This window comes from Dioscorea cayenensis, chromosome 17, assembly GCF_009730915.1.
Source record: "Dioscorea cayenensis subsp. rotundata cultivar TDr96_F1 chromosome 17, TDr96_F1_v2_PseudoChromosome.rev07_lg8_w22 25.fasta, whole genome shotgun sequence".
In the NCBI taxonomy this organism is placed as follows: Eukaryota; Viridiplantae; Streptophyta; class Magnoliopsida; order Dioscoreales; family Dioscoreaceae; genus Dioscorea; species Dioscorea cayenensis.
Window position 1 is genome coordinate 2,548,256 of NC_052487.1, and position 21,269 is coordinate 2,569,524.

Below are 21,269 nucleotides of genomic sequence, written 5' to 3' on the forward strand. Positions count from 1 at the left end.
TTGAGCTGATGTGTTCCTTGATATCTACTACAAGTATATATATAATTTTTTTAAAAAAAAATTATATGAATGTGATTATCTTTAAGCTACTAATAAAAGGTGTCATTGTGTGGTCTCAACCCTGAGAAATTAAAAGCACTATGAACCTTAGAGACATCATCCTGCCATCTTTTTTCTATAATGCAACAACATCAACAACATCATCAACAACAATAAGCTCTCCCACCACCTTTCTCTCATTCTTTGTTGCCTTCTCATTCCATGGAAACAACATCACAACTACTCTACAATGGAGATCTCATGCCAATCTAATGTTTCTTTTCCTTCTCTTCCTCTTCCAAATCTCTTCCTTTCTTCTCTGCAAGCTCTTCAACTCTCTCTACTCCAAAAGACTTCTTCTACTCTCTCAAAGGTTTGCATGCATGCATGCATGCATGCATGCATGAATTTTGTTTCTGTTTCATATATATATATATATATATATGCTAAGTGTTTATTTTTGTAGGGATTTTGTGGAGAAGAATGAGTGTGAAGATGGATACATTTCTTGTGGTTCAATCTCTGTTGAGGTTATTGGAGAGGAAGACCATGTTTTCTTCTCAGATTTTTCAGAATATGATTCCCCTTTGGATGATCTTGCAGACTGTGATGCTTTATCCACACCTTCTGCTTGTCCTTCACCAATCATATCCTCATCTGAAAATGCTGCTTTTGATGGTATGTATGTGTTTCCAAAAATTTAAATTTGTTTCTTATATATATATATATATTTATATATATGTTTATATATTTTTAAGACTTTAATGGAAACAGTTGAAGAAGTGTTTAATGGAGAAGAAGCTAATTCTGATGAGAAGAAGTACATCATAATTGAAGCTCATAAAGAGAAGAAGCAGCAAAACTATGGTGAGTCTCTGAATGGAGATTACTCCACCTCAAAGAGTTCCATTGAATGGAGAAGTTCAGCTATACTTCGAGACTCCGAAACCGATTACCCCTTCTCCTCTTCGTCGAGACGAAGCTCCTCTCGATGGGAATCGTACACAATGTTCCGTAAATACGACGAAGAAATGCTCTTCTTTGATAGGATCAGTGAACAGAAACTCAATGAAACAGGTTCTGCATGCATTACTATTTCTCTTCTTCAATAATTTAATTTTCTTTTGCTAAATATTATACATATGTTACTCTGCATGCATGAAACTTCACCAGAATATCTTAGGACATTCAAGGTCAAAAGATCAATATCTCAAAGAATAGTTCACAAGTTGACACCACTGAGGAAGCACTCACCAGAAGGGAGTATAAGAAACCCATATGAAGAGTTGGAGAGTGCTTATGTGTCTCAAATTTGCTTAACTTGGGAGGCATTGAATTGGAATTACAGCCATTTTCAGAGATCAATCAATGTTAATCAATGCATGAAGAATTCAGGTTGTCCTGCAAGAGTTGCTCAACAATTTCAGCAATTCGAAGTCCTTCTTCATCGGTTCATCGAGAACGAGCCTTTCGAGCATGGCCGTCGCCCTGAAGTCTATGCTAGAATGAGGATTTGCTCTCCAAAACTACTCCAAGTTCCTGAATTTAAAGGTTAGTTTCATACACACACACACACACACACATATATATATTCCTCTCTTTTTTCATTTAAACAATTTTGATCACTAATATATCAATCAATTAATGAATAAATCTTTGCTTGTTTAAAGATTTAGAAGGTGATGAGAGAAAGGAGGAAGTGAGTTCAAGGGTTTCATATACTGAATTCCTGGTTATTTTAGAAGACTGCATTAAAACATTCATGAGCTTTCTTGAGGCTGATAAAGAGACCCCTTGTGAGATGTTCAGAGCCTTTATAATCAAGAAAACAATCTCAGTTGATCAAAACCATCTCTTCTTGATCAAGAGAGCACATAGAAAAGTAATTAAACACATCATCTCCTAATCATCAGCTTTCTTAGTTGTCTTACTAATTAATCTCTGCCTTAATTAATAGCATGTTGTTATATTGATGTTCAGAAGAAGATGAGGATCAAAGAGCTGGAAAGAAGCAGGAAATGTTTCAAAAAACGGAAGGCAAAGTATCCACAAGGAATGGAAGCACTGATGGTGCTTATAGACTTGAAAGTGGTGTCCAGAGTGCTAAGAATGGCAGGAATCAGTGAAGAACAATTGCACTGGTGTGAAGAGAAGTTGAACAAAGTAGAGGTTTTGGATGGCAAAGTTCAAAGAGACTCCTCCCCACTGTTTTTCCCTGTACACTGATCACTAATAATTCACTTAGTTTTTAGAGTTCTTGATGAAAAGATAAAGTGCCAAGGACTTCATCTTTGTATATATATACACACACACACACAGACATATATAGTGTAAAAAAGGAAAAGAAAAAGAAAGAAGAGCAAGAGCTATAGATTTTGTTCTTGATAATAAAAAGTAAAAGTTGTGAGAGAGTAGAGACGAAGACAAGAATAACTTTAGTAGCTTTTGCTTTTTATTATTAGTCTTTATTATATTATATCTAAACTGCATTACTGCATTACTACATTAATTAATAATTAACTAGAAGCTTGAACATGTGACTAAGAAAAGATAAGGTATAGCAATTAAAGCATGATGGCTCAAACCAATGAAGCTCTTTACTCTTTTTAGAACAATTGATAACTCTAAAGTGTAATGGATCTAGCTCATTAGATTTGTTTCATTAAGTCCTCAAATCATTCATCTTTTTAGCTTCATGATCATATTATTAATTACTATGTGAGACCAACCAAGGTCTACATCATTTGTATTTTTTAAGCACTGGACCATTCAAACAATAGGGAGCAGAAGATCATATCTATATATATATATATATATTTGTATGTACAACAAATTAAAATCATAATAAAAAAAAAAAAGACATAAGTGAAACATGATGAATAAGAGACACATAGTTGCAAACAGGTCACAAGGATGGTGGGGGTGGACCTGCAAAGATACAGAAACCAAAGGGACACTTGAAAACAACACTTGCATTGCTCCTCTTGCTCTTCTTCTTCCTCCCTCTTCCTCCATGTCCATGAGCACAAGGGTACTTTCTGATGACCCTAATCATATAGGCCCTTCATCTCATAGACTAGCCCCTAGCATGCCCTTCTCAACTAAATATCCGGGCAGCACTTTGTAAGAGGTGCCCTTGTCTTTACTACCCTCAAAGGGATCACCTTCTTCCACCTCCCAACATGTCCTTCTTCATTCACTCTCCCATTTATGAATCCAATGCTTCTCTCTCTCTCTCTCTCTCATTCCACTCTTCTTCTCTTATAATTATTCATGCAAAGCTTTCACTTTCACTGTCTTTTAATAATAAATTAATTTTCCCTTCAACTCTGTGAGCCAGCTCAGTAAATAAATAATAGACAGAGAAAGAGATACAAGACATAAGAGTGTATTATAGAGTAGGTTTTGTAGGGTAGAAAAGCAGCAAGGGCACGTCCCTCTCACTCTCCCCCCATCCCAACCAAGTAGCACTAGTACTCCCCCAGAGCCCCTCCCCTCCCCTTCCCCTCTAACACTCACGGAAACCAATGTCTCTCTTTTCAGTTCATATACACATACACACACACACATATATATATATATATATATATCTATATAAGCTAAGTTAGTAAGCTAAGTGTTGTTTTGATGAAGATAAAATAATAGTAATATAGATAAGAGAGAGAGAAAGCGACGGCTATGCAGTGAGAACTGATAGAAGGACCTTGAAAGCCACCCCTCTCCATCTCTCAAACTCTCTTACTCTTTTTCTCTCTCTCTCTCTCTCTCTCTCTCATCTATTCACATTTCACACCACCCCTTCACCTCTTAAAGACCATCCCCCAAACTGCAGTCTTTGTGTCTCTTAAACTCTTACTATAACTCTTTCCCTTCCATCCTTTTCTTCTCTCCCAGTTGATTATACATTCACAACCAGTTCTCCATTCTCTCTTATTCTTTGTCTTCTATATATATATATATATATATATATCTCTCTTCCTCTCCTAAGAGAAATTATCATGTAAATTATATGACTCTTTTCTTTATTCTCTCTTGCTCTCCTATATATATATATGTATAAGTGACTGGATTTGGTGTTGTTGTAGGAGGAGTACACCAGAAGGGAACCCTTTGGACCTGAACAACTTGCCTGAGGAGTATGGCAAACAACCCTTGGAAGAGAGCTCCACCACAACTGCTGCTTCCACTGACACTGCCAGTAAATTAAGCTTTTCTCTTTTTGATCAAACAGTGGTCACTATACCTTCACTTGTTCAAGTTCACTAGCTAAATCTTAACCTCAAAACATTATTTAGGGTTTAAGAAGAAGAAGGGTTCTGGTAAGGATGATGCCAAGGTTTATGAGTGCCGTTTTTGTTCCTTAAAGTTCTGCAAATCTCAAGCTCTTGGTGGCCACATGAACAGACATCGCCAAGGCAATTAATCCACTCTCTCTCTTTTCATTTCTATATCTCCCACTATATCTATATATATATATATATATATAGATATATATGTATGCATGTACTTCATCATATGATATTGTTAATTCTTTGTATAATTCAGAGAGGGAGACTGAGACACTCAACAGAGCTCGCCAACTGGTTTTCAGCACTGATGGAGGCCATGGATCTCATATTGGGTATATATATATATATACACACACACAAACATATATATATTATAATTCACTGTGATTTTTTCTTTTCTTTCATTTATAATATATATGTTGGTGAAAATAATAATGGATTAGGTTGAGGGAGATGAACATAGGAGGAGGTGGTGGAATGCAAAGTATAAGCCCAGGGAGTTTCCAGCACAGAGGAGGTGTTGCTGAACAATGTTTGCCTCTCAGGCCAATGTATCCAAGACTACCAACACAACCATATGTTTACCCTTCTTCTTCTTCTTCTTCTTCTTCTTCACATCATGTGGCTTATCCTGCTCCTTATCCTCCTCCACCCCATCACCCTCCAGTTGGTGACTATTTCATTGGCCATGTCATTAGTGGCAGTGGAAGTGGGGTAAACTCACAGAGGCAAGCAGTAAACCCTAACCCTAATTATAGTACTAGTGGTGGGGGTGATCAAACAAACTACACTTGTTATGGAGCTCCACTTCCTCAGAACTTTCAGGTTGGAGATAGACTTCCAGTAACTAGAGAAAGTGCAACTACTAGTAACAACAACAACAACAACAACAACAACAACAACAACAACCAAGGAGAAGGACTAGGAGTGAACTGGAGTACTTCAAACCCAAGCTTTGTTGATTGATTGATATATAATTAACAAGGTCATTAAAGATTTTGATGATATATGAATGATTTCTTGTCTCAAATCTCTTCTTCTTTGATTTTGACTGACTTGTTTTGAATGGATGTGTGGAAATATAGAGAGTATGAGAGAAAAAAATGGACATTAACTGAAAGATTGTAGGACTTTTTTAAGTGTGTGTTTGTGTGTGTGTGTGTGTGAGTGTGTGGTTCTTTATCTCTCTCTCCAAATTGGGAACCTTTTGAATTAAGGCAAGTCTGTTTTTTGCAACTTGTGCTGGGACAATAGGAGAAAAGGCCTAGAGAATGAAGGGTGGCTCATGCTCTCTGTGCAAGGGTTTCAACTCCTCCTGAGTCCTCTCCAAAACACACACACAGCTCACAAACATATATTTAGCTTCTCGAGAATGTCTTGTCAAAAAGTTAAATGCTTTTAATCTTTCTTTTCAGAGAACTTGACCTTCAAAAAATATATTTATATTTTATTTATTGTTGTTGTTGTTGTTGCTGTTGTTATTATTAGTATATTCATATAATAAGAGCATCTGGATTCTGAAATAACAAGTTAAATGCATGAATAATGTCCGTTCCTGCATGAGAGAGTGGACGTACCGTGAGGCCAGTTTAGAGGGGCATCTTTATTACCTACTTTTTATTTATTTATTTTATTCTTTTTTATAAGTAGCATATATATCTGAAGAAAATTGCTCCTGTAACACTAGCTAGTTTCTTATGTATATGTATACCCTTGGAAAATATTTTACTTTATGTATAAACTTTATGATAAAAAGTCAACTTACATATTAAAAGATTGACCTCTTATTTTCTCAAGATGGAGAAATAAAAAAAAAAAAAAAAATCTAGTGCCAATAATTTGTAGCGTAAGTGAACATATATGGTGTTTACATATACATATTAATATTTACCCATTTTTATGAAAGATATATAACACACACACAGAAAAAAAAAAATCTAACATAAATGAGATAAATTTCATGGGTCCTGTTAAAACAATATCATATTTATATAAAGTAAATAAAATATAATTACATATCCTAACATGATACTAAAAGCATCATCTGAATCCTTTAAATATGAAGAAATATCACTTGAACTTAGATGATCTTTTAGTATGTACTAGAAAGTACATATATAAATAAATACTATCAATCTTAGTCTTTGTTATACATAGAAAAATAAAATAAAATAAACATAAAATAAAGGATCAATGAGGTAAAATGCAAAGGCGTTGGTTTTGAGACATGAGAAGAGAGCTGCTCTCGATTCAGTGCTTTCATTGGTACGGCGCTCATGAACAGCCGCTTTTCATCCCTGTCATTTATCACGCATTTGCGGCTGCTGCTGCTGCTTTTTCTTTTATTTATTTAATTAATTAATTTATTTAAATATATATTAAATAAATAAATAAATAATATGCAACTTTCTTTGTTTCTTTCTTTTCAAAGAGAACAGAACAGAACAGAGAGAGAAAAAGAGAGAGAGACAAGAACCTGGGATGCTGTGTCTTATGCTGTCCAAGTGTTGGGAGAGATGAATCAGATGATCAAGAGAGAATCCTACGGCAGTCTATACACCACCATCACCACCATCCAACATCTCTCTCTCTCTATCTCAAGTCACCATCCTTTTTGGGTATCTGTGGTTTCCCTTTCCCAGTTACTACTCCTATCTCTATTCTCAAACATCAACATTACATACATGTTTGTTTTACTTTTCTTTCTTTTAATTTTTTATTATTATTTTTTAAATTTATGTATTTTATTTTATTTTATTTAACAGATGATAACAAAGAAATCAACAAACAATAGCATTATCATCATCATTATCACCTGTGCAGAGGAGAATGAGACTTGTAAGGCTCCAATTTCAAGCTGGGATCAGAAGAACTCTGCCTGCCCTGCCTGGTTTCAAAGTCACACACACACATACTAGACACTACACACTATCTGGCATTGTATTGGAACATGATCAATTTGACTAAAAGGATTCAAAACAGCTGAATGAAATATAACTTTATCAATCTTTAATCAGAAGAAGTAGAAGTACTACTACTACTACTACTACAACTACTGCAGAGAAACTTGGGATTATAAATCTCTAACTTAGCGATTTCTCACCATTAGCATTTCCTGCAGTTGTTTTACCTGGTTTCTTTGCTCTGGAGGCAGGAGATTAATCTGATCTGGAGTGAGGCTCATGACTTGCTCAAGGAGATTTCTCTCCATCTCAGATGTTAGCTGTAAAAATACAAAAGATAAACCTTCAGCTGAAAATATTATTTTTGGTTTATATTGAATCAGTGAAGTTGACAGAGTGATTGAGATCACCTGAGGTGGTCGGGGAGGACCACTGACGCCTGGCCCAGGGACCATTTGTCCAGAAGGCAATGGTGGTGGCCCTGGTAATTGAGTTATGGGCATTGGGTTCTCTGGTAGACCAAGTGCCCACGGTGCTCCTCTGTCTCCTTGCATGGTGTTCCCAACTTGGACTCCAAAGTCAGTACCCATATGTGAACTTCCCTGCAATGATACATTGTCGATCAAACAGTAGCTATCAATAAAACATGCATATCAAGCGACAATGAAAAGGGAGACTGGTTGTTGAAGGCTGATCCTTGTTTAAGTAGTTCACTTAAAAACAAGGTACAAGTCAGTCCAAACTCATTGACTTTTATCAGCAAATTTTCAATTAGAGACCACAGAAATTTGTTCCCATATATAAGGGATCAAATCCGTGACAGGCTCAAGAATATATATGATAATGTTCACTATGGACCTTTTGGTGCATGATGAACCTGAGGTCAAACCTTTTTAACTTCCAAAATCATGAAACATATTTAATAAGATAATATACACGAATGGGAAAAATATTTTTAAAAAAAAATGTGCAACAGAATTGTGTCATGACACAGGATAGTGAATACGAGTTAAAATGTGAACTCAATAAAAATTATCTGAACTAGAAAAAAGATTTATAGAAGCCATCAATCAAAAGGAAATGTAAGGTTTTCAATCAAACTATGAATGTGATAAACGTCAGTCAGCTGTTGAGACACAAACTTGGTCAAACCGAGTGTGAAGTTTCAGGAGAAGAGGAATCTCACACAATGATTCAGGAAAACAGAAAAGTCATCTAGGAGAAAGGAGGAGAAGGGATAGAAGATTTAGAAGATCTAAAATGATATGAACCAAAGAAGAAATATGGAAAATTTCAAAACATCAAAAAAGCTTCATAAAAATAAATAAATAAATAAATAAGACAAAAGTGAGAGAGAAGGGAAGATCATGAAGTTAGGAACCAGGTAAAGAAAATCATAGGCCATGTGATAGCACATAGATAACAGTAATTCTAGCTAATGATCACTAATAGATTTGCTTACTATTAAGATGCCTATAATTCTCTCTAAGATTATAATATGATAAACTAAAATTTTGTCTTGTTAAAAAGAAATATTTTTCTTTTGATGAATAACTTCTGTTTTTTCTTCAAGTTTTGGCAAATGCAAAGGACATACATTCATAAATTTAAGGGTTCTAACTCATTGTCCTCAGCCAACTGGAACAAGAATTTTGAGCATTTATTAGATTCTTTGTAAGGCATTATAAAGCTTTATATTTCACAACAATTCCACTCCATGGTAAAGATCATGGTAAGGAGAAATGAAATCCTTTATAAATTTTAACTTCATTGACTTCCACACATTCGATGTAAGTGATACAGCCCTACATACTGACTGACTTCATCTCACAACAAATAAACATAACATAGGGGTAAAACAATCATTTGATTGATCAACAGCTCAACACAAGTACAAAAGATAAGTACATCCAATCTTAAGATCATCAAACAATAAGAATAAAATCCATTTAATGAATACGATGATGAACCTACAAAAATTCATAGAAATTTTAGAAAGTAAAACAGAATTGGTATAAGATACAAATATGATAATTGTAAGAATGACAGAAATAGAGTCAAGAAGATATCCACTATGAGGAGTGAAAACCATAAAGTAGAAGCAAGAAAAGAAACAAGCAAAGTGACCCATCAAATAGAGCCCAATTAAATTTACCATTATGTTACCATTATATATTATTGCAATACCTCTCTTTCCATTCTTTTTCTATTCATTAATCAAATATCAAATTGAAAAAATCTACTGCATATGTAGCACAAACAGCATATTGCAGATAAAAATATCACCTGATAAAGCTGTTGAGGCGGTGGATGGCTTGGTAAAGGAGGTTGCCCTTGTGGAAAGGAAGATGGTAGTGATGGATTGCCCCCAGACTGAATTAACATTAAGAAACATTCTTAAGTGATTTCTTCATTTAATGAGTAAAAAAGATCACAAAAAACAAGGCAAAATTTCGAAGCTTCTACAGTTTACTCACATGGAACATAGGCTGTGACAGATGCTGTAGAGGCATATTTGATGGTTGATAACCAACATTGTGGGGCATCTGCGGATGAGCTTGATGAGGAAATGGCAGCATGGAAGATGGTCTTGGGTGTTGGGGCAAAGGTGGCTGCATTGGCTGATGCATTGCACCGGGGATTTGCATAGGTTGTTGGGTCAAACCAGCAGTCATAGGTAAATGAGCTTGAGGAATTGGGTATTGTGGAGCAGGGGGAGGGGGAAGAGGTGGATTATGAGTAGATATAGAATGTGGAGGAGCTGCTGAAGGAATTTGAGGATTCAAAATGTTCTTAGTTTGCTGAGGTAAGGATGGGGGATTTGAAGGCATTGACTGTGACTGAAAGGCCAACGGTGGAATAGAAGCAGATGACATGGACATGGAGGGTTGAGAATGAGTTGGTCTAGCTGGTACTAGGGGTTGGGAAGAACCACCTACTCCAGCTTGAACAGAGGAAGATTGAATAGTTTGAGCATTTGGCTGCTGTGCTGTTTGTGCTTGTTGTGGTTGAGATGATGGTTGCTATAAATTTGGTAAGTGGAACCAAGCAAATCATTAGATCTTATGCAGGTAACAGAAATCAATTCAGTATGCTGCGAAGTGTTGCTAAGAGCAAAAAAATTACCTGTTGGCGCGGACGCACCATTCCCAGCATGATTTGTGCCTGCAACAAATTAAATTAAGACATAACATTATATACTTCAAATAAGAAAATTTACCCCTGCTTTCCCACTATTGTCTGTGAGGCATAAATTTTAAATCATCCACCCAACAACAATTGGTAGCAAGAGAAAACTAGAAGAAAGATAATTTACTAGTCCTATTAAGGATAGATACTAAGTAGCCATTTGATTTGGTAAAGAAAATACATCTGTCTATCAAATTTTATTCCAAAAGCATGAAATGGGCACATTAAGTCAGCAGTACTTTTATAATTTTATTCTATGTAAGCATACCATAGTGCAGTGAGATGTGAGAGCTTGCTGGCCATGATACTCATTAACAATTTGCATAATGCATACATTACCACGCTGCTAATACCATATTCAAATGATTATGCTTGCATAACAAATACTGGCAATGAACAGGTCAATTATACATCAAAATTTTTTTCTCAAACTAGCAATGTTATTCTGTTTTTCTCTAACGGAAAGCACAAATTGAAAAAGTTTTTCCAACTAGAACTCCATCCAATTTATACATCCTCATTCCTAACTAACAAATCAACATCCAGAATTATTCCATAGCTAGAAAAATTGAATACTTGAAAACCCACAGTTCACATCGGATAACAAACAGAATGATTACAAATTAAAAAACCCATCTTTGCAGGCAGACAAGCTGCGCCCAGAAAACCCACATTACAATGACCAAAATAAATTCAGGAAGACCAATAACATCACAAAACCAAAACCCTAATTAACAGAAAACCCTCATAAAAAAAAAATGAATACCTTAAATACAGTCCTGGTCAGCATAGGGTTGTCGATTAGAATTTGCCTCGCAAGCTGGGGGTTCTGGTCGATTAGCTCCTGCAACATCGATCACAAAACCATCGGAAATCTTCAAAAAGAGAGCACCAGCCAAGAAGAAGAAGAAGGTTGAGGAGGAGAAGGTCAAGAGACGAATACCTTCATCTGGTACATGATGTCGAGAAGCTGGTCCCTGGACATTTCTCGAATGTCCAGCGAGGATCCATCGCCGGAGGCCGGCTGTGACGCCATCATCGCAGCTCTGGTTTCTCTTTGAAGCGTCTTCTCTTCCAGCCTTCAGCGTTGGGTAGAACTACTAGTTATATGTCTCTGCGAGAAAACCGTAACGGATCGGATTCACTTCTCGGAGCTTCGTTGGCAGCACCCGGATCCGAATCCGTAATAAAAACTTTTTACATTCTTCCCTTCTCGTCCCTGGTTGAAATATAAAATTACATGATATTAAATGAATTTTTGGTTTATTGACTTGGTCTTCTTCATCCCTATTAAAAAACCAAAACCTAGAATATACTGAGTGCGGGTTGAGAGATTAACTCTGCCCTATTAGCATATGCAGAGTGCAGGTTGAGAGATTAACTCTGCCCTATTCATGTTATAATTAGGTGATTTACGCACATTTTGTTAAAAAAAAAAAAAAATCACTGGTTTTTCTTTTTAACTATATTATTAATATATTTATTTATCTATTTATTTATAAAATCTTTATTGTCATTATAAGATATCATTCAATGTGCAAAATTAGTTCGTTAAAAGTACATTTTATTCAGTTAAAATGACAAAATATTCACATTATTAAAACTGCAAGGGTGTTCTTTCACATGAGGCGAAAAAGGAAGAAGGTTCTGTCAAAGGTTAAGGGAAAAATATGCCAAGGCATTTAAAAAAAAATAAAAACACTTTAATCAATGATATCGCCTATATCGAATATATAGATTAAAATTAGTTTCATTCTAATTTTATAGTTATTATATTCACTATTCACACAACAAATTGATTACTTTGTTTCGAAAATATAAAAACGAAACCAATATGAACAGAAACCCATATGATTCTTGATGTCTTTCTATTTATCAAAAGAAACCTAACAAATATAAAAGGGAGAAAACATTTCAAAGTTTTTGGCGTTGAGATTAAAAATTCTTTACCTGTAGTAATCTATCAGAAAAGTTAAGATTATTTAGTTACCCTATGAGAAGTTGAAAACCAAGTACATACACACTTCAATTCGCTCCACTCCAGATGATACAAACACAAAAAACCACAGCAGTACAAAAGGGTAAAAATGCTTCTCCTTGGTCAGACCTATCCAATTTACATATATGCAGTGACACACACACACAGACTTCAGATCTTCAAGGCTTCAACAAATATATATATATGTATTTATGGTCACAAAACAGAAAATATCTCTCTTACATGAATTTAACATTATAAATTAGGAAAACAGATAAAAGAGGAAAATAAAAAAATCAATCTCCAGGAACAAATCTTCTGCAACAATAGAAACATTTCTACTTTGCCAATCTTTCTCAGATCACAAGTCTATAGCTGCAAGAAAAGAAAAAATACACATTCTTTTTCAATTGATTCTATAGCTAATTTGATTCAACTCAATATGATGCTTTGCCAGATGTTCTAAATTATAATGATTTCCCAGCAAAGCTCCGTTGATGAATAATGGCTTGCTGCAACATGCACAAAATCTGGATACTTTCAGTGTGTTCTACAATACACAGCGATATCAATGTGTTTAAAAAATGTCCGTATCACGGTATCACCGGTCATTGGCTGCAGTGTCTACGAAAGCTGCCTGTCCTGCATTATTTGAAAATTCATTGTACTTAAATCAATATAAGGTATACAGTTCAACTTACATGAACAAATTTTGTTTGATTTGCTTCAGGACAATATATCTGTCCAGCAAGTCGGTATCTCTTGCACGATATGTCTCTGCTCGTTACTCCTTGCAGAGCAAAAGACTTGTCTATAGTTTGATTATGGAAATAGCCATTCTTATTCAACAGCAAACAAAGGGATCAGCATTTGGGCTCAGACGATTTGGCTGGTTTAAAAATTAAGGTACAGCATCTGGCACTGTTAGACCAGACCATTTCAACAAATAGCTTATACAGAGATAACATTCTATCAACCTAATCAGAAGATCTGCATTGATAAAAACACAAAGCTCAACTACAACAACTGCAACAACTACAGAAACCAAGTGTACAAATCAAACTTTTAATTCAATACCTTACCGAATTCTAACGGCCAGCCAAAGGAGATTTCACTCCTTTTCAGGTGCTATATGCAAAAGCACAAGGGAATGCATCAGTAAACGAAATTATTTAGCTCAATGAACCTCTGATGCATGGCACTGGTCATCCATCAAGAAAGCATTGGTGGCAGCCCTGGCATGAGTTAGAAAGCACTGCTTTTTCCTGGAGCCTAGGTGCCATTGGTACTCCTCTATGTTGCAAAGAGTTCCCAAAGTTGCACTCCAAAATTGGACATAAGAAGTTAAATTTCCCTGCATGATATAGACAATGTTGAAGGATTTCATTCAAATCCATGGTTATTTGCCAAAAAGATAAGAAGCAACCACTACAGACAAAATACAAGTCAATTCAAGTTCATCAACCTTTATAACCAAATAAATTTGCTCTCTTACATAATAAATCAAATCAGTGCCAGTTCAAGAATAGCAATTAAAATTAAGGGCCACTATGAACGTGGTTAAATGGCAAGAAAATCAGTGAATCCAGGAATTAAACTTGGGCAATAACATATTTGGTAAAACTGTAAAAGACAGATGCACATAACAAAGACACTAAAAAAAGAAAAGCTGCGTCATAAGAAAATCTAGGAGTTTAACCTGTTTCTTCGATGGAATTTTATCTCAGTCAAGAGAACTTCTTGTACTAGAATGTTCAACAAGAAAAAAAAATGAATAAACATGCATGCATTTACAAATTCAGCGGTTGGCTCTCTAGATTTCACAAGTGTAATTTTAAAGTTAGTGATTCAAATAACTTTTTTTTTTTTTGGTAACTAAAGCATGTCATTGTTTCTGTATTTCGAATTGTTTGTTGACATAAACAAAAGGAAAACATCTGCCATGATTTCACCTCTACAATCATAAGTGGATGAGATAGCTACTGTGTATTAAGAGGCCAGCAACTACCTGTGCAATAAACACAACAAACAAGATTCAAAAAATCATGAACATCATAAATAAATAGGGAAGTTTAAAAATACTTACAAAAGTTTAAAAGACTGATGAAGAAGATAAGAAAAGGATGAAAATAATTGATAACTTATAAATATGAAAAGAAAATTGAAGAAGTTGGGAAAATGGAAAAGATGAACAACTGACCTCCTAAATCATTCAAAAAGATAAATCAAGAAGTTATCATGAAAAATCAATAAGAAAGCGGACAGGACGAATATGATAAATACAACCTTAATCAAGATAAAAACTTACCAAAAATAGGGAAAGAAAAAACAAACAAAAGTTATAGTTAGAAACTGTGATACACCATCAGTAATGTGAATAAGACAAAAACTCATGGAATCAACTTATCAAGAAAAAAATATAATATTTTTAAATTAAACATCCAGATGCATGTTTTAAGGCCCTTTTAACAAATTATCATAATTGAGAAAGCTATTAAAGACAACAAAAAAGAATGAGAAAATCTACATGCAACATAAGAAATCATTAGAAGAAAGGAAAATTATGTGGTGATATGTCAATAGATGATACCAAACTAATAGCAGATACCTTGAATGGTGCATATTAACTGTCTACTTAGGTATTAAACCAGACGTCACAAGTAGATTAGTGGACTTCCAAGATTTATGGTTTTCAATACTTAGCACAGACTACTTCAATCATTAATTAATTAAGAGGGTGTTTGCCCGTGGTGAATGGTTAACTAAAACAAATCGCAATAAGCAGTTCCATTCCTCTAACTTTTGCCTATTAATGTGTGAGAAACTATTTTCACATTTCTGTTAACTCCCTAAAAACAAAAAAATATCTAAACTGGGGGAATGAGCATTATTTGAAATTTTTTTTTTTTCCACTTTATAAATATAGCTCACCATAAAATAAAAACAAGTAACAAAGTCTAAGTTGAGTCCATTTTATAGAAATGGTGCCTAACCCTTGATTTCAACTTCACTCACTGCAACACAGACAAACAAGCAAGACCAAAGAGCATTTCTATAGCACCACGACTATTCACAAGGTAGTGGTCGATCAGCACAAGTAGTTCTATTCTTAATTTATGTGAACAACATAAATAAATAAATAAATAAATAAACATTCAACAAATAAGACGAACAATCTAAAAGAAAATTCAGCCATTTGTTGTTAACTTTGGTTATTGGTTCAAAGTTACTAGTTTTTAAGAAGCTTCTTCTACTTTCTCGATTGATCTCATTTGTGGTTAACTGACTTCAAACAAAATCCGACTGAACTTGGGGAATGACAATTTTTAAAAAAAATTAAATTCACCAAATCACAAAACAAACACAAGAAATAACAGTAAGTCTGTCTTAATTCCACTTTATATAAGTGTTTTGCCCTATGTTCACACTACACCAGATTATAAATAAACAATTAAAAGAACTCTTTTACACCCAGATAATACTAACAAGTTAATGCTTGATCAGCATAATTACTTCCAATCAACGCTCTGAAAAAAAAAATTAAAAAACATTGAACAAATAAGATAACCACCAAAAAGAAAATTCATAGTTATTTTAAAAAGTAAAAATAGCATAACTGGTATACAATTATCATAAGCGGTGTCTTAGATGCAATTTTGTTCTATTTCAGTCAAGGCAATTTACTGGACTCGAATGTTCAATCAGATAATGGGCAAAGATGGTACTAGCATTGAACATTGTTCGATTTGCACAATCAAGTCCCTAAATTTCTGAAATATTGCAATACATATATATATAAAGAATCATTACTATTTGACCTGTCCCCATAATCCTATATGATGGTAATCATATAACAATCGAGACCAGTCCAAAACGGGCACCATACAGTAAACCTGCCCAACCCAAATGGGGAACCATATGAAAAACTTACTGCCCAATCCCAGAAGTAAAACCTACAGGAAACCTGCCCAATCACAAACAAGGATAAATATATGGGAAACCTTCGGGTAATGGAGTTAAATGTAAAAAAAAAAAGATTGACAAGATCAAAAATAGCGGATAACAAATCAATAAATTATTAAGGAAAGCTTATAAAAAAAATTTAAAAATAAATAAAGATAAGAAAAAGATAAAATCATTTAAAAAACAAAATAGGAAAATTAAGAAATGAAAAGAAAAACCATACATCCAATCTTGAGAATCCCTAATAAATCATATAAAAAGATAGATCAAACTCAATAAGAAGATTTGGGAAGAATAAATTATAACTAATTTTTTAAAATTAAAAAATAATTACAAACATAAAATTGAAAAAAGAAAACAAAGAAGTTAGAACTTAGAACCACAATACACCGCTGAGCAAGTTATATAGAATTGTCAAAAATAAAAATTTAAAACACACGAGAGTGCGCGCGCACACAAAATTACATGTGAAAAGAATAAAACTTGGTTGGGGTCTACATTAACCTTGTAATAAACCATTAGCCATTACCCAAGCTTTCCCATTTCCTTCACATCATTATAAACAAACAAGACCTAAGAGCATCCCTATCACCACAAGATGTAATAATAAGTTAGTGCCTGATCAGCATAAATATTCATCAATCTAAGCTTTGTAGACAACATGAATAAAAAACACTGGACAAACAAGATGAACAGTCTAAATGAAAATTCATAGTCATTTCAGAAAGCAAAGATAGCATAACTGGTATCACAACATACACATATCATAAACAGAACGAAAATAGTCTAGTTATGGTTTTATCAACTGAGATTAGAACAATATGGGGGATCCACATGAATGGCAGCTTGTTCAAAAGGATGCAGATGTACTCCCCCTCACAGCGAAAGCCTTCATTTCTTTCCACCTCTGTTTATCAATGCAATATCATATGAGAAAAGAAAATTCTTATTAACACAATGCACAACCATATATTGCAAATAGAAAACATCAACAAAAAGAAATATCACCGAGTGCTCTTGGGTGGTGTCTGGCTAGGTGGTGGAGGCAGTTCTTCCTCAGGGGAAGAAGATGACTCTCCTTGAACATTCCCAGCCTGAATATTAATTAACAAAATTTCTTAGTCAATCTCTTCATCTAATAAATGAAAAGAAAAACATAACCGGGAAATAATTTGAAGCTTATACAAACTTAACCCACATCAAAGACAGATTCTGCTGCAGCTGCACTTGGTGGCTGAACCTGCGGTGGAGCCCTGGGAGCTGGCCTTGCTGGTGGGCCCAAAGGTGGCTGCGGCAGTAGCGGAGAATAAGCAGCTACAGGTTGATCATCAACTTCCACAGGCAGGTATGGGGGGAGCCCCACATTGAGCAGCATCGACATTGCCTGTTATAAAACGAAGACATAACATGAGTTGCTTGTAAATCCATGCTTCAGATGAAAAAATTCCTCCCCTTTTCCTCACTACCGTATGTGAGCCATATGACTTTTAAATCATGCAACTTGCCATGAATTCCATGGCAGTACACAGTAACAAAGAAATGGAAGAAAAATACCTTAATGATATATGTTGAGGATAGATACCAAGCTGGCCTTTTTTTTGTGTGTGGCCAAAGGAAATATAATATATACATATATATATACCAGTTCTATTCTAAAAGAATGAAATAAGAACATTAAGCAAATGGTCTTTTGAATGCACTACTAACAGCATAACATATACAGATACTTGAGCGGGGCAATCATATACACAAGCAGGTAAAGATGGTGAAAAACCACAAGAAAATAAGATTCAGAACTTCAAAATTATCAACAATTTGCATAATGCTTAGGCCATCAAGTTATCAGCATCAACTTCTGGAATCTTCACACATATATAAAACAGATCGGCACTAAAACAGTCATACACAGTTAATAATCTAACAAGATACCAAAGATTGATGCAAAAAATCAAACAGTAAATCCATAGAAATGACTTCTAGATCAATAACACCACCAAATAGACCTCCAAAATCACTCCATCAAATAATTGATTTCTTTGTTTAAACAGGATAACAAAAGGCAAGATCACATATTAAAGAAATTATCAAACAAGATACCAAAGATTGATGCAAAAAATCAAACAGTAAATCCATAGAAGGGCTTATAGATCAATAACACCACCAAAGCGACCTCCAAAATCACTCCATCAAATAATTGATTTCTTTGTTCAAACAGGGTAACAAAAGGCAAGATCACAAATTAAAGAAATTATCAAACAAGATACCAAAGATTGATGCAAAAAATCAAACAGTAAATCCATAGAAAGGGCTTTTAGATCAATAACACCACCAAATTAACCTCCAAAATCACTCCATCAAATAATTGACTTCTTTGTTCAAACATGATAACAAAAGGCAAGATCACAAGTTAAAGAAAATATCAAACAGATACCAAAGATTGATACAAAAAATCAAACAGTAAATTCATAGAAAGGGCTTTTAGATCAATAACACCACCAAATTGACCTCCAACATCACTCCATCAAATAATTGATTTCTTTGTTCAAACAGAATAACAAAAGGCGAGATCACAAATTAAAGAAATTATCTTTCAAGGCTGAAAATTTCTCCCAAGAAGCAATCAAGAAACCAAACAACATCAAATAACCGAAACCCTAATCAAACTAGAAACGCAAGAGGGAAAAATGTATACCCGACAGAAAGCCCTAGCCAACTCAGGGAACGCCCTTAAGATCGACATTGCTTCTTCTGGGTTCTGATTAATTAGCGCCTGCAACATCATAATTAAAAAAAAAATATCAAAACTCTTGCAGAAAAGCAACAAAGAAACAGAAGGCTGTGAGGAGAATTGATCAATACCATCAGCTGGCTTGTCACCCGGAGAAGTTCCATGTACATTTCACGAACGTTGTCACCAGGGGGAGGCTGCGATGCCATGTTTTTTTGCTCTGGTCTCTTTTGGAAATTTCCCTTCGGACATTAGGGCCGAGCACTGGTATAAATATCTACGAGAAAAATAAGGTGGGTCGGTTCCAATTCAGAGCTCCGCTAATACTCCAACAATCGGATCCAAATCCGAATCCGAAACCGAAATTTTTTAAATAGAATCATATATGTAAACAAAATTGATATATATATATATAGACTCAAAATTCATAAGTCAAATTAAATGCAAGGCATTATTTATAATCAATGCAGAATAAATGAAATACCTTTTCTCTTATATATATATATATATATATTTCTAAATACTTAACATTATCCATACATACCTCTGCACGTGTTTGTAGAATAAAAAAAAACCAACTTATATTTTCACTCTCTTGGCTTGTTATTTCTCTGTTGTTTTCTGCCAACAAAATCCATCAGTTCTCAAGAAGTTGCATCATCTCCAAGAATCAGACTACACAAGTTATCCAGTTCAACTTACCCAACAAGATTTTATATGCTTTGCTTAACGGTGACATATCCTGGGTCCAAGCTCAATATCCCCCGCAATTCGAGCATCTTTCTTGCTAAGTGTACATGCATCTATCAGCTCTTTACTCTTTGCAGAGAAATCCATTTGTCAGGCAATTTCCTTTTGGAGATAGCTGTGTTCTTATTCAACAGAAACAGCAACTTCGTCAGCATCTCTACAAGGAGAATGAGACTTGTAAATCAAAATGCGACATCTAACACTGTAGGGACAGTTCATTTCCACAAATGCATGGAAACATTTTATCATTCTTATCATCAGAAGACTGCATTGATAGAGGAAAAAAACAACCCAACTACAACAACCACAAAAGCCAGGTTTACAAAGCAGGATTTGGTGTAATATGTCAATGGATTTCTCACCATCAGCATAAAATGGCTGTTTTACTCAACTGCTTTGTTTAGTTGGCAGGAAATTGATCTACTCGGTGGTGAGGCTTACTACTTGCTGAAGGAGATTCCCTTCTATCAGTTATTATCTGCATTAAGTACAAGAGAAGACATCAGTCAAAGAAATCATTTGGTTCAGTGAACCTCAGATGCCTGGCACAGAGGCCATCTTGCTAGAAGGCACTGGTGGTGGCCTTGGCAACCAAGCCAGAAGCAATGGCTTTTCCATTAGCCTGAGTGCTTATGTTGCAAGGAGTTCCCAACTAAAACTCTAAAGTCAGCACCCATACTCAAAACGTCCCTGCATATTTGAGACATGTTGAAGGGAAGCATCTCATTCAAATCCATAGTGTCATGAGATTAAAAAATAAAAAATAAAAGCCAACCCCACAACTGTTAACCTTTATGACTAAATTTTCAATAAAACTACAGATATTTGTTCTCATATACAATAAATCAATCTGTGCCAATTTTCAGAAGATTAAGGGGCACCATGGAATTTTCTTGAATGCCAAGAAAATCTTTAAACCTGGGAGTTGAACATGGATCATACTATATTTGTGATACATTACGAAGAAAATAAAAAATGCAAAACTTTGTGATAAGAAAAGGAGAGCTTAATCTTGTTTATTGGAAAAGGTGTCTTGGATGCAATTTGTTCTATTTTATTCAAAGAATTTGCTATGTTAAAATGCTCGACACTTAAATGGGATGATGTTATGATTGCAAATCATGGATTTTATCTGCAAATAACTAAATCATACTACGAAAAGAACATAGGAAGTATTTGGAATTGTTTGTTTTAAATAAGGAAATATCTAAATGATTTCACCCTTGCAACCATGTTGGGATGAGAAGGATATTGTGTAATAAGCGTAGAATAATCAAAATTTTTAAAACAAGAAAGACATAAAGATAAGGAATATCATCACATAATAAATAAATAAATAAACTGTACAGAAGTGTATAAGAATTAAAAATTTAAAATATAAGTGAAGATAAGCAATGGTAAAAAAAATAATTATTATATTCTAAACAAAA

The 21,269-nt window shown here is 34.6% G+C and overlaps 4 protein-coding genes across 10 annotated transcripts; 2 read left to right on the forward strand and 2 right to left on the reverse strand.

Annotated features, from left to right (window-relative positions):
• The first annotated feature begins 135 nt into the window (after positions 1-135).
• On the forward strand, positions 136-2,448 carry LOC120280647. Its single transcript, XM_039287550.1, has 6 exons — positions 136-412; positions 506-717; positions 814-1,116; positions 1,213-1,590; positions 1,710-1,921; positions 2,020-2,448. The coding sequence occupies exons 1-6, from the start codon at positions 141-143 to the stop codon at positions 2,263-2,265; spliced, it is 1,623 nt and encodes a 540-aa protein (XP_039143484.1). The 5' UTR covers positions 136-140; the 3' UTR covers positions 2,266-2,448.
• Positions 2,449-4,026: 1,578 nt separating this feature from the next.
• Positions 4,027-5,294, forward strand: LOC120280491 (zinc finger protein STAMENLESS 1-like). Its single transcript, XM_039287349.1, has 5 exons — positions 4,027-4,039; positions 4,125-4,237; positions 4,335-4,454; positions 4,585-4,660; positions 4,772-5,294. Coding segments are annotated over exons 1-5 (834 nt in total). The 5' UTR covers positions 4,027-4,037.
• A 1,949-nt stretch (positions 5,295-7,243) lies between these two features.
• LOC120280648 (formin-like protein 20) lies at positions 7,244-11,526 on the reverse strand. Its single transcript, XM_039287551.1, has 7 exons — positions 11,364-11,526; positions 11,187-11,264; positions 10,358-10,396; positions 9,709-10,254; positions 9,518-9,604; positions 7,642-7,833; positions 7,244-7,551 (listed from the first exon to the last, which is right to left on the reverse strand). The coding sequence occupies exons 1-7, from the start codon at positions 11,457-11,459 to the stop codon at positions 7,417-7,419; spliced, it is 1,173 nt and encodes a 390-aa protein (XP_039143485.1). The 5' UTR covers positions 11,460-11,526; the 3' UTR covers positions 7,244-7,416.
• A 1,160-nt stretch (positions 11,527-12,686) lies between these two features.
• LOC120280632 (formin-like protein 16) lies at positions 12,687-21,167 on the reverse strand. Of its 7 annotated transcripts, none has more exons than XM_039287514.1 (9): positions 20,232-21,167; positions 19,792-19,996; positions 19,634-19,710; positions 19,221-19,366; positions 19,054-19,131; positions 17,560-17,745; positions 17,370-17,455; positions 14,351-17,268; positions 12,687-13,752 (listed from the first exon to the last, which is right to left on the reverse strand). In XM_039287514.1, the coding sequence occupies exons 4-8, from the start codon at positions 19,296-19,298 to the stop codon at positions 17,253-17,255; spliced, it is 444 nt and encodes a 147-aa protein (XP_039143448.1). In that variant the 5' UTR covers positions 19,299-19,366; positions 19,634-19,710; positions 19,792-19,996; positions 20,232-21,167; the 3' UTR covers positions 12,687-13,752; positions 14,351-17,252. The 7 variants fall into 7 exon arrangements, with proteins under 7 accessions (XP_039143448.1, XP_039143447.1, XP_039143446.1 ...); XM_039287513.1 differs by having other exon boundaries at positions 19,792-19,961; positions 20,202-21,167; XM_039287512.1 differs by having other exon boundaries at positions 20,202-21,167.
• Positions 21,168-21,269: the final 102 nt, after the last annotated feature.

Bases quoted from the DNA above. Each gene is read 5' to 3' on its own strand.
- LOC120280647 (XM_039287550.1), top strand. From the start codon at position 141: ATGAACCTTAGAGACATCATCCTGCCATCTTTTTTCTATAATGCAACA. The intron at 718-813 runs GTATGTATGTGT...TAATGGAAACAG, and splicing joins TGAAAATGCTGCTTTTGATG to TTGAAGAAGTGTTTAATGGA. The intron at 1,922-2,019 runs GTAATTAAACAC...ATTGATGTTCAG, and splicing joins TCAAGAGAGCACATAGAAAA to AAGAAGATGAGGATCAAAGA.
- LOC120280648 (XM_039287551.1), bottom strand. From the start codon at position 11,459: ATGATGGCGTCACAGCCGGCCTCCGGCGATGGATCCTCGCTGGACATT. The intron at 10,255-10,357 runs GTAATTTTTTTG...CCAAATTTATAG, and splicing joins TGGTGCGTCCGCGCCAACAG to CAACCATCATCTCAACCACA. The intron at 7,834-9,517 runs GTGATATTTTTA...GTATCATTGCAG, and splicing joins CGCCTCAACAGCTTTATCAG to GGAAGTTCACATATGGGTAC.
- LOC120280491 (XM_039287349.1), top strand. The intron at 4,455-4,584 runs GCAATTAATCCA...TGTATAATTCAG, and splicing joins CATGAACAGACATCGCCAAG to AGAGGGAGACTGAGACACTC. The intron at 4,661-4,771 runs GTATATATATAT...ATAATGGATTAG, and splicing joins GGCCATGGATCTCATATTGG to GTTGAGGGAGATGAACATAG.
- LOC120280632 (XM_039287514.1), bottom strand. From the start codon at position 19,298: ATGGCATCGCAGCCTCCCCCTGGTGACAACGTTCGTGAAATGTACATG. The intron at 17,746-19,053 runs GTATACATTTTT...GTTTTATAACAG, and splicing joins TGGCTAGGGCTTTCTGTCGG to GCAATGTCGATGCTGCTCAA. The intron at 17,456-17,559 runs GTGGGTTAAGTT...ATTAATATTCAG, and splicing joins CAGCAGAATCTGTCTTTGAT to GCTGGGAATGTTCAAGGAGA.